Raw genomic sequence first — 11,470 nt, forward strand, 5'->3', positions numbered from 1 at the left:
TAGTTGGTCTGTAAGGTGCTATTAGAAGGAATTTTTTTGTTTGTTTGTTTCGACTACGGCAGACCAACACGGCTACCTACCTGTAAATAAAACATCAAACATTAAAAACTTCCCCATAGAGGGCTGCCTTCTAAAAGTTGTGTAGTTCTTTATCTCCTTGACATCTGAAGGGAGGGCGTTCCACAGGGCGGGTGCCACCACCAAGAAGGCCCTCCACCTGGTTCCCTGTAGCTTTGCTTCCCGCAGGGAGGGAACTGCCAGAAGGCCCTCAGAGCTGGACCTCAGTGTCTGGGCTGGACGATGGAGTTGGAGATGCTCCTTCGGGTATACTGGACCGAGGCCGTTTAGGGCTTTCAAGGTCAGCACCAACACTTTGAATTGTGCTCAGAAACGTCCTGGGAGCCAATGTAGGTCTTTCAGGACTGGTGTTATGTGGTCTCGGCGGCCGCTTCCAGTCACCAGTCTAGCTGCCACATTCTGGATTTGTTGTAGTTTCTGAGTCAACTTCAAAGGTAGCCAGTCCCACGCAGATTGTATTGCAGTAGTCCAAGCAGGAGAAAACCAGAGTATGCACCACTCTGGAGAGACAGCCTGCAGACAGGGAGGGTCTCATCCTGCGTACCAGATGGGGCTGGGAGACAGCTGCACTGGACACAGAGTTGACCTGCGCCTCCATGGACAGCTGTGAGTCCAAAATGATTCCCTGGCTGTGCTCCTGGTCCTTCAGGGGCACAGTTACCCAGTCAGGACCAGGGAATTCCCCACATCCAGCTTACTTAAAAATTCCAAATGTCTGGTTCATGTGCTGTTCCACGCAGCAGCAAGAAGAAAACACATAGAAAAACACTTGCGTTACAAAGTACAGGAACGCAAGGTTGAAGCTTTGTAGGAGCTATTTGATTTATTTAAAGAACAGTGATAATAGAAACCACTGCAGCGCCCAAGGATGTGTTTAACATACCGTGGAACTTGGGCTGTGGCCATCTCACACACACTCCCGCACTTCTGAGTGTGTGCAAATGCTTTGCTGTCTCTGAAACCTTCTGAAATTCTGTACACATTGGGGTTTCTTTGCAGTCCTCCACTGTGAGGTCAAGATGCTGGACCTGATGTTCTCCTGATGCTCTTCACTTGCTCCCACTTGGCTGGCTTTCAAAGAGGATGGGACCAATTCCTGGCGGAGGCAGAGGCTACCGCTGGCTTTTGTTGTTCTTTAGTCGTTTAGTCGTGTCCGCCTCTTGGTGACCCCCTGGACCAGAGCACGCCACGCCCTCCTGTCTTCCACTGCCTCCCGCAGTTTGGTCAGGCTCATGCTGGTAGCTTCGAGAACACTGTCCCACCATCTCGTCCTCCGTCGTCCCCTTCTCCTTGTGCCCTCCATCTTTCCCAACATCAGGGTCTTTTCCAGGGAGTCTTCTCTTCTCATGAGGTGACCAAAGTCTTGGAGCCTCAGCTTCAGGATCTGTCCTTCCAGAGAGCACTCAGGGCTGATTTCCTTCAGAATGGAGAGGTTGGATCTTCTGGGAGTCCATGGGACTGTAATACGTTATTTTTCCTATAGCGGCCAGGATGCCTCGCAGTGCCAGCTGTGGGGCGCGCTGAGCTCCGGCCGGATCCAGGCTCTCTGGCAATTCTAAGCGCAAAGTTGCGCCAATGCAGAAGGACGTATCCTGCCCGAGCCTTTGCCCTTCCTCCTCCGGGATGCGGCGGGATGCCTGTTGGTCTCTCTCGCCGCCTGGACTCCCCTACGGAGCCGGGGGCTGTCCTGCCATGGACGCGGCGGAGTCGGGAGCGCGCCGAGCCCAGCCGCGCAGGCGCGTTTTCTGCTTGGAGAGGCAGCTGCTTCCTCGCACCCGGAAGAGTCGGGCTGGCAGGGGGCGCGAGTGAGTGGGGGGGCCGGAGTGGGATGGGCTGCCCCCCTCTTTCTCTCCATGTTATCCTCTCGCCCCGGAGGAGGAAGAGGAGGGTGTCTTTGCCGGGGGCGGCTGGTGGGAGACCCCCTGCAGTCGGACTGTGTGGCGGGACTTCAGAGCGGGGAAGAAGCCCCCAATTTGCCCCCTGCCCCTCCTCCTGGCGGGGCTCCCGGGGGGCCTGCAGGTTGCGCCTCGGCTCTTGGAGAGCGCCGCTCCATGCATTGCATTCCATCCACCTGGGTCTCTCTTTCTCAGCTGTCACTCTCGTGGGTGGTCGAGGCAGAGGTCTGTCTGGGGTCCACCCGAGGGCCAGCCCAGCCGCCCACCCTGGACAGGATCAGGCCCCTGGACCCTGCAAGCAGAGGGCATCCGGGGGAGGGGCTGGCGCTGGAGGCCGGGGATGGGGGGCAGCAGGAGGGAGGGAGGCGGAGGGGATGGAGCTCGCTCGCCTGGAAGAGATCGCCGCTTGCCTGCCCCTGCCTCCCCTGGGTGGGGGGCCATGGCTTTCCGAGGAAGGAAGGGCTCCAGCCCTCCAGCCCGCTGCGCGGATCCCGTCCTCCTCCAGGAGGGATTCTCCAGGGCGGCTCCTGCCTGGCATTCCTGCCCGCCTCTTTCGCCCGCCGGGTCCAGCACCGGGACCGCGGCAGGGAGGGAGGGGCTTTTAAGCAGAGGTTGCGGGGCCGCTTGTCAGGGATGCTTTAGACGCGATTCCTACATTGCAGGGGGTGGACTAGATAACTCGCGGGGTCCCTTCCAACTCTCCCACTCTCTGATTCTGAGCCCTTCCCTCTGCCAGCTCCTCCTGCTGTTTGTTTCCAAGGGAAGGAGCAGCTCAGGGTCCGCCCAAATAAAGCATCTTGGGGGTGGGTTACAATGCATGGGCGCAGCCATGTTTTTTGTTAGGGGGGCAGAACCAACGTGATGGGTCAGTTAGTTAAGTATTTCTCACAATCACAGAAAGAAGGCCATTGCCTTATTTGCTGTTGAGTGCTGTTCTTTGGCCTCACCTATTTGACCCTCAAGGGGTTGGCCACGTAAGGATCTGGCCCTCAAAGCAGAGAAATTGGGACACCACCCCAGGAGGCTGCCTTGAGAACATTTTAGCTTCCGAGTGCTAGAAAATGACACACAGGCAGGGAAAAAATGTGCCCTGAAATGGGGCTGGGAGGAAAGGGAACTCTTGAGGACCGCTGGGCTAGGACCTGCAACATAGCCCAGTGTCCACATGACACTTGGTATAAATGACTCACTGGTCAATCACTGTTCTGCCTTTATCCCAACACTGCAAACACTAAAAGGCAGGAGCAGCAAGCCTGATACATTTCACAGAAATCCCTGCAGTTGCCTGTACATTTGGCCTGGTCACTCTCCTTCTAGGAGTCTTCCTTCTCCTCCTTCCTGTTTTCCTTAAACAAAGCTCAAAGATTGGCCAGCGGTGCAGTCCAGCCCTGGCTCCTAGCAAGGCTCACCCATGCTTCTTCAGGGAACATATTTCTTATCCTGCCCTTGTGGCGATTTTATAACAGAACATTTTTATTTGCATTGTAGGATTTTCTAGCACCTATAATTTGAGAGACAGAAAATGACAGAAGAAGAAAAAGTTTCCTTCCGGTCTTTTGAAGGTTTCCTGAGAGCACAGATGGATGAGCAAGACCCAGCTGGCCCTGGAGCAGGAAGAGGCCATGCCATCCAAACTGGGAGCAGTGGGGGATTCTGGGAAAGCTCTGGGCAGAAGATCCTGGGAGAGGAGGACACCCTTCGCTCAGAGGCGCAGAGCCAGCAGTTCAGGCAGTTCTGCTCCCAGGAGGCCAAAGGACCCCGTGAGGTTTGCCGCCGGTTCCTCCACCTTGACTGTCAGTGGCTGAAGCCAGAAAGGCACACGAAAGCTGAGATGCTGGACCTGGTGATCTTGGAGCAGTTCCTGACTGTCCTTCCAGCGGAGATGGAGAGCTGGGTGAGGGAATGCGGAGCGGAGACCAGTTCCCAGGCCGTGGCCCTGGCCGAAGGTTTCCTCCTGAGTCAGGCAGAGGAGAGGAAGCAGGTGAGAGAGACTTTCCTCTGGATACTCCCAAGGGGCTCTTAGCAGGATGGAGAACATCCCCAAATGCTCTAATAACTGTCGGTCTGGAATTTCTTTTCTAATAGTTCTTTCTATTCTCTGTTTTGAATCTTTGTTGCTCTTGCAGGGAAATGTTACTTTTGCAGAAATGGGTCCTGAGGGAGAGAGGACTCCGTTGGTCGCCAGAGAAGGTAAGGAAGAAGGAGTTCTTTCTCCATTTGGTCACGTTCTGTTTATTTTGAAATTATTCCATGTGTTCATTTTACCTTTTTGAGGAAGACACTTGCGGTCAACTAAAATATGAAATGGGTAGAAACACAAAAATGCACTCAGCAGGAGGCCCATCTATGATTAGAGATGCATTGCTTCACCTCTGAGGGAAGCATCCTGCACTCCTGTCTCCCCACTTCCCTTTGTCTCTCGCAGGTCAAAGAAGGATGCCGGCAAGACCTCCTCCTCCATCTTTTCCTGGTGGTGGAGAGGAAGCAGCGGCTGTGGAAGTAGATCAGGTAGGAGGAAGGAGATGTGTGGGGAAAGAGGCTGAGGGGTGGGGCAGCCCCGGTGCCTCCAGGGTCCAACGAATCTCTCTGCCCCTTCTGTCAAATCTGCACTGAAGAAAGCATGAAAAGGCCATTCAAAGAGGTTCGTGTGCTGAGAATAAGGAACAGACACCTCACCTTTACTAGCCTTCTGAATGTTGCTAGTATTATTTATCATTCATTGCAGTCTCGTTTATACATTTATCGCTGGTTGCCAAAATAGGCTTCTAAGCAGTTAGTAAATCATAAAAAAACTGTGGCCAGGATCCATCCCCCTGTTTAGGGAAGTTTTTTATGTTTGATGTTTTATCATGTTTTTAATATTCTGTTGGGAGCTGCTCAGAGTGGCTGGGGGAACCCGGCCAGGTGGGCAGGGTATGAATGAATAATTGGTTGCTGTTGTTGTTCTATCCCCTGTTATTAATGGGGATGGGAAAGGGGGGGTCCTTCCAGCTGGCAATTGGGAATGCTTGCATAGACAGCAGCATTTGAAGAGTTCCACTCATTTGCACAAAGATTAACTACACATTAAAACAATTCCATTAAGACAGTAAAATAAGTATCCATACTTAAAATGTGCAGCGAAACAATCCCATTAAAACAACACAGCAATTAACAGGCAGAAAACAACAGAGAATGTGCATTATATCTTTATACTGCCTAAGAGGAGGACTGTTTCCTTTTCCTTTCAGGGTTCATTGTGCTTTGAAGATATCACTGTTCATTTCACGGAGGAGGAGTGGGCGTTGCTGGATCCTGACCAGAGAGCTCTGCATCAGGAAGTCATGGGGGAGAATCGTGGGATCCTAGACTCTCTTGGTAAGGCTCCCTGTTGGATCATAATATCTGTTCTGAAATTCTTTACATTAATCTATGTGATGGACCTCCCATATTTTCATGGTGCTCAACAGCGCCACCTACAGCATCTGGGATTCCAACACCCTCACAGCTCACCTTGAATGGGAGGCTATCGACTGCTTTGCCTGTGAAAATTCCTTCCCCAGCTTGCTTTTTCAAACAACTTTCAGGCTGGTCTGATCTGCCTGAACCTCCTCAAATACAGGTTTCAGAGTGGTTAGGAAAGTTGAAGTAGTTTCTTTTTTTAACGAAACCACAATTTTATTTAAGGTTTTCAACATATGATACAATAAAAACCCAATAAAACTAATATCTAAAGAGAACAGAATAAAAAAGAAAGAAATGGGGGGGTGACAAAGAAGAAAATATAAACATACCCACACAAACACAAAGTTTTATATTTTACCAACCTTCTATCTGAATCTTGAATGGTGAAAGACCAGGGGAAATTATGGCAAATCGCTTAAAACAAACGTAGGAAAATTCATTTATCCCAAGTATTAAAGGTGAAGTCAATAAAAACTCAAAGGATATGAATAACCAATATTTTAAATTTTATTTGCAATTATACATTGAACCAAAATATGTCACCCACAAGGATATGCAGACTTTCTTAAATAAAATAAAAGTACCTCACCTAGATGATTTACAAAAACAAATACTGTTAGCACCAATATCAGAGGCAGAAATTAAACAATCCATCCTTAAAATGACAACTGGCAAAACATCAGGCTTGGATGGATTCCCTGTTGAATGATATAATTGGATCGTAGATCACGGCTTACTTCAAGTTGGACATGCCTGGTGTAAAACATATATAGATTTATTGGTACCAAGACTTCATCAAATGTATGTTGAGATACTTGATAAAGGTGTCTTATCAACACTATTTAACCAAGCCAAACCACAGTTATTCCCAAACCAGATAAGGATCACACAAAATGTGAGAATTATCGTTCTAGATCCTTGATTAATGTTGATACAAAGTTTCTAACATTTTGACACTAGCAAATAGAATCCAACAGGTAATTGCAGAGGCAATCGAGAGGGATCAGACCGGCTTTATAAAAACAAGACAGGCTGCAGGTAACATTAGATTAGTGGTAGATTTGGTTGACCTAAATAAAAATAAAGCAACATTCTTTTGGACATCTGTATCTTTGCCTTCTGCCGAGTTGAATTTGTCTCCTTTTTCTGAATCTTCATAATTCGTTAAAAATGGCTCTTCTTGATTTTCATCCAGACTCACATTCTTCTCATCTGTATTTCTATGTTTCTAGTCATACTATGAAATTCTCATTTCTACTGCTTTAACTGCTCCTTAAGCATTTTTTGGAAGAGGCCCAGAATCGGTGAGGCGTAGTGAGCCTTCATGATTATGAGATTCCTTCTTCAAATCTGTGACAAAGCAATCAATGTCCATCTTTTATGGCTCAGTACAAAGAAAGGGCGAGTTATCAGGTACATAAATTATACATAGTAAAAAGCTGAAAGAGTCACAGTCCGTTATATCTTTCAAAGTTATCAGATATTTAAAGCTTTTTGAGGATGTTTCCAGCCTTTTACAATATTTTATAATGTTTTGTAGCCCTTAGCAAGCTTTGCCACTGGGTGCTCTTTAATGGACAAATAGAGAGTCCAGTTTGCTTTTCTTGCAAATCTTGTTAAAAAATAATTAACGGAATGGAGATGCAGACTTGAAGCCCATATTTGGTATATGAGCTGCTGTAACTCCTGAATGCTCCACATCTCCAGAGGTTTAATCTTCCTCCTGATAATGATGGACAAGTGTCTCTTCAGAACTTCTGAGGCTTGCTCATTGATCTCTCCTTGACCCTGGGAGAGAAATTCTTGGCAGCCAGGTATTCTGGCCACCTCTTATCACAGAATAATTATCCATGGTGGCAGATGAGTTAGCAATGGATTCTTTCCAGTTTGCCACGTTTCACAGGAAAGTTGAAGTAGCTTCTGTGAGATGTTTTGCTTTTGCTTCTGCCTGTTTTTGGTTGATCAAAGACACTACTGAACTTGGAGATGGAGTGGAGTCTATGACTGAACTAAACAAAATACATCCCAGAAAAGAGCCAGGCTTTTTGAATATAAGTTTCTCATGAATGTGTCAGTAAACAGAAGTCAGCAAAGGCAGTAAGCCCTGTGGTAAGATCTCACATCTAACTTTCTTCAGTTTTTTAGAAGCATTCATTAGAACCATTCAGTAATTGGGGGCTCCATTTCTTTCTGAAGCTCTAATTTATTTACTTCTTCATTGCAGCTGGTGATAAATTGGAGTTTAAGAACAGTGGAGATGATGACAAAATACACACAGTTGAGAAACCATTTAACCATTTGGAGTTTGGAGAGACTTTTGGTCAGAACTCCCATTCCATTTCCTATAAAAGAAATTCCATTGGGGGGAAACAGTATCAGTGCTTGGAGTGTGGAAAGAGCTTCAGTTGGAACTCCAATCTCATTTCACATCAAATAATTCATACAGGGGAGAAACCATATGAGTGCTTAGAATGTGGGAAGAGCTTTAATATAAGCATAAGCTTCCGTCGACATCAGAGAATTCACAGTGGGGAGAAACCATATCAGTGCTTGGAATGTGGGAAGAGGTTCAGTCAGAGTGCCACTCTCACTTCCCATCAAAGAACTCACAGCGGAGAAAAACCATATCATTGTCTGGAATGTGGAAAGAGGTTTACTCGGAGCACCACTCTCACAGCTCATCAAATAATTCATACAGGGGAGAAACCATATCAGTGCTCTGAATGTGGAAAGAGCTTCAGTCACAGGACTTATCTCCGAGCCCATGAAATAGTACATATAGAGAATAAACCACATCAGTGCTTGGAATGTGGGAAAAGCTTCAGTCAGAGAGCCAAGCTCACCTCCCATCAAAAAATTCACAGTGGAGAGAAACCATATCAATGCATGGAATGTGGAAAGATCTTCAGTCAGAGTGCCACTCTCACTTCTCATCAAAGAATTCATACAGGGGAGAAACCATATCAGTGCTTGGAATGTGGAAAAAGCTTCAGTCAGAGTGCCACTCTCACCTACCATCAAAGAATTCATACAGGGGAGAAACCTTATCAGTGCCTAGAATGTGGAAAGAGCTTCACTCAGAATGCCACTCTCACTTCCCATCAAAGAATTCACACAGGGGAGAAACCCTATGAATGCATGGAATGTGGAAAGAGCTTCAGTAACAGGAGTGATCTCACAGCACATCAAAGAATTCATACAGGGGAAAAACCATATCAGTGCTTGGAATGTGGAAAGAGCTTCAGTGTGAGCACCCATCTCACTTCCCATCAAAAAATTCATACAGGAGAGAAACCATATAAATGCTTGGAATGTGGAAAAAGCTTCAGTCAGAGCACCCATCTCACTTCCCACCAAAGAATCCATACAGGGGAGAAACCATATAAATGCTTGGAATGTGGAAAGAGCTTCAGCAAGAGTGCCTATCTTACAACTCATCAAAGAATCCATACAGGGGAGAAACCCTACCAGTGCTTAGAATGTGGAAAGAGCTTCAGTCAAAAGGGGAGTCTCACTTCCCATAAAAAAATCCATAGCAGGAAGAATAATTAAATCACAGAGCAGGAAGGAATCTTGAGGGTCACCTAATCCCATGCCTTGCAACACAGGAATCTCAGCTAAAGCTTCTATTATACATGTCCACACAACCTTTGCTTAAAAACCTCAAATGAAGAAGAGTCCACAACATACCAAGGGAGTCCATTACACTGTCAAACAGCCCTTTCCATCAGCAAGTTATTCCGGATGTTTAAGCAGAATCTCATTTCTTGTAACTTGAATCCATTGGTTTGGGTTCTTCCCTCCAGAGCAGGAGAAAACAAGTTTTCTTCATCTTGCATATGGCAGCCCTTGGGATATTGGGACAGCCCTTCATATACACCCTTGTGCAAATGAATTGAAACAAAGCATGTTTTCTATGCCACATTGATCAGTCTGTCAAGCACCCAGAAAAGAAGATGTTTTGGGGATGCTTCAGTTGTTATGGTGTCGGAAGCCTGCAGCCAATAGAAGGAATGATGCGCTCGCCACAATATATTGAGGTTCTATGAAAGAGAGTTATTCAAGGGTTGGAAAAGAAGTATCCTGACAGTACTGGGATATTGCAGCAGGACCTAGCCCCCGTCACACACCGAAAGTGGTGAAGAAATTCATGACAGAGCAGCCAGATTGGCCAGGGAATTCCTCGGATGTAAATCCCATTGAGAATTTGTGGGCTAGAAATGCACCAACGAGAGATGACATTGTGTTTTAGGGGTCTCCCAGAACATCAGGATGAGATCATCAAATAAAATATTGTAAAAGAACTGGCAAATTGGCTAGGACTACAAGAGGATGATATTGAACTAGACACTGATAAAGCATTTAGGGTTAAATCAATGAGAGGCAAGGCCAACAAATGGCCAGGAGATTGCCTGGTATTCTTCAATTCCAGACTACTTAAGGACAAGATTCTGCAAAAAAAAGTAACCAAGAAAAATTGAGAATAGAAGAAAAGAATATCATTATCCTCAAGGCAATACCAGCAAGATTGTTGTTAAAGAAAAGAAATAATTCTAAAGTCCTAGCAAACACATTGAGAAACAACTCCAAAGCATATAGATGGGAATTCCCTGAAGAGCAATCTTTCACATATAAAGAAAGAAGAAAGAGGATTAGAGGAGCTGGATAAGCTGGATAAACAAGCTCCTCTGATGTTCATAGGCACCGAAAAGGCGTTTGACAACGTCTCGTGGAAATTTATGGAAAGAACAATGGAAACACTGGGAGTAGGGAAAATTCAGTGGTACCTCGGGTTAAGGAATTAATTCGTTCTGGAGGTCCGCTCTTAACCTGAAACTGTTCTTAACCTGAAGCACCACTTTAGCTAATGGGGCCTCCTGCTGCTGCCGCACAATTTCTGTTCTCATCCTGAAGCAAAGTTCTTAACCCAAGGTACTATTTCCGGGTTAGCAGAGTCTGTAACCTGAAGCTTCTGTAACTCGAGGTACCACTCTAACAGGAAACTAAAATATTATCTTAAAGATTTCAAAATAAAACATTACAGCTACAGAATACATATTTAACACAGAGTTATTTACATGGTTGAATTTATCTTAAGGCTACCAGCGTTTTCAAATGTACACAATTTTCACCCATATATTCAATAAACATTTTCCAATCTTCTTTAAACGTGTGTTCTTCTTGTTCTCTTATTCCATATGTTAAATCTGCAAGCAGTATATATATTCCATCTGCTTCAGTTGCCACTCTTCTTTGGTTGGGACCTTGCTCATTTTCCATTTTGGGGCTAACAAAACACGAGCTGCAGTAGTGGCATACATAAATAACCCTTTTTGACACCTGGGAATTTCCACCTGATGGCCAAAATCTTAAGCTTTTGTTCCCAGGTGCAGATCAGGCCTCAGCACAATAACGTAGCACTTGGGGAGGAAGATGCAGCCCAGGAGCCCAGCACTGGAGGCCAACATAGAGAAGATCTGCACGGCCACCATGTATTTCCCCTTGGTGCTCAGGTAGGTGAGCACAAAAGACACCCAAATACTACAGAAGACCAGCATGATGATCAGCAGGTGATCAGCTTGGCTTTGTTGAAAGAGCCGGGCAGCTTCCTGGCTAGGAAAGCCACCGTGAAGCAGATGGCAGCCAAGAAGCCCATGTAGCCAAGGGCACCATAAAACATGGCCACAGAGCCTTCGTTGCATTGCAGAATGACCTCTACCACCTTGGAGTGGGACTTTGGGAATGGGGGAGAAATCCCCAGCCAGGTAGTGCAGATGACAACCTGGGCACTGGAACAGGAGACCGCAGTGGAGTTGGCCAGACTCTTCCCCAGCCATCTCCTCGCCCTGTTCCCTGGCTTTGTGGCCAGGAAGGCCAGCACCCCAACAATGAATGGTCTTTGCCAAGAGAGAAGAAATGGCCACTGAGAAGATGATGCTGAAGGCCATTTATCAGAGTAGCAGGTTGCTATTCTTGGCCGCCCAATGAAGAGGACCAAGGACAAGAAGGAAAGCAGAAGGGAGGCAAGCAGGATGTAGGAGAGGTCCCGGTTG

At 46.6% G+C, this 11,470-nt stretch overlaps 1 protein-coding gene across 2 annotated transcripts in view; it reads left to right on the plus strand.

Moving 5' to 3' along the window:
- The window catches only part of LOC310746805 (uncharacterized protein), a 103,607-nt gene extending 93,021 nt beyond the window's left edge, over nt 1-10,586 (plus strand). Inside the window, exons 1-7 of one of the 2 annotated variants that reach the window (XM_083580926.1) lie at nt 1,819-1,901; nt 3,462-3,954; nt 4,100-4,163; nt 4,399-4,481; nt 5,204-5,330; nt 7,642-8,814; nt 8,896-10,586. In XM_083580926.1, coding sequence (XP_083437052.1) covers nt 3,496-3,954; nt 4,100-4,163; nt 4,399-4,481; nt 5,204-5,330; nt 7,642-8,814; nt 8,896-8,897 — 1,908 coding nt within the window. In that variant the 5' untranslated portion in view covers nt 1,819-1,901; nt 3,462-3,495 and the 3' untranslated portion in view covers nt 8,898-10,586. Of the gene's footprint in view, nt 1-1,818; nt 1,902-3,461; nt 3,955-4,099; nt 4,164-4,398; nt 4,482-5,203; nt 5,331-7,641 lie in introns of those variants that run through there. The other variant, XM_083580925.1, reaches the window with a different exon arrangement.
- Nucleotides 10,587-11,470: the final 884 nt, after the last annotated feature.

Source organism: Podarcis filfolensis, assembly GCF_964270895.1.
Source record: "Podarcis filfolensis genome assembly, chromosome: 13".
In the NCBI taxonomy this organism is placed as follows: Eukaryota; Metazoa; Chordata; class Lepidosauria; order Squamata; family Lacertidae; genus Podarcis; species Podarcis filfolensis.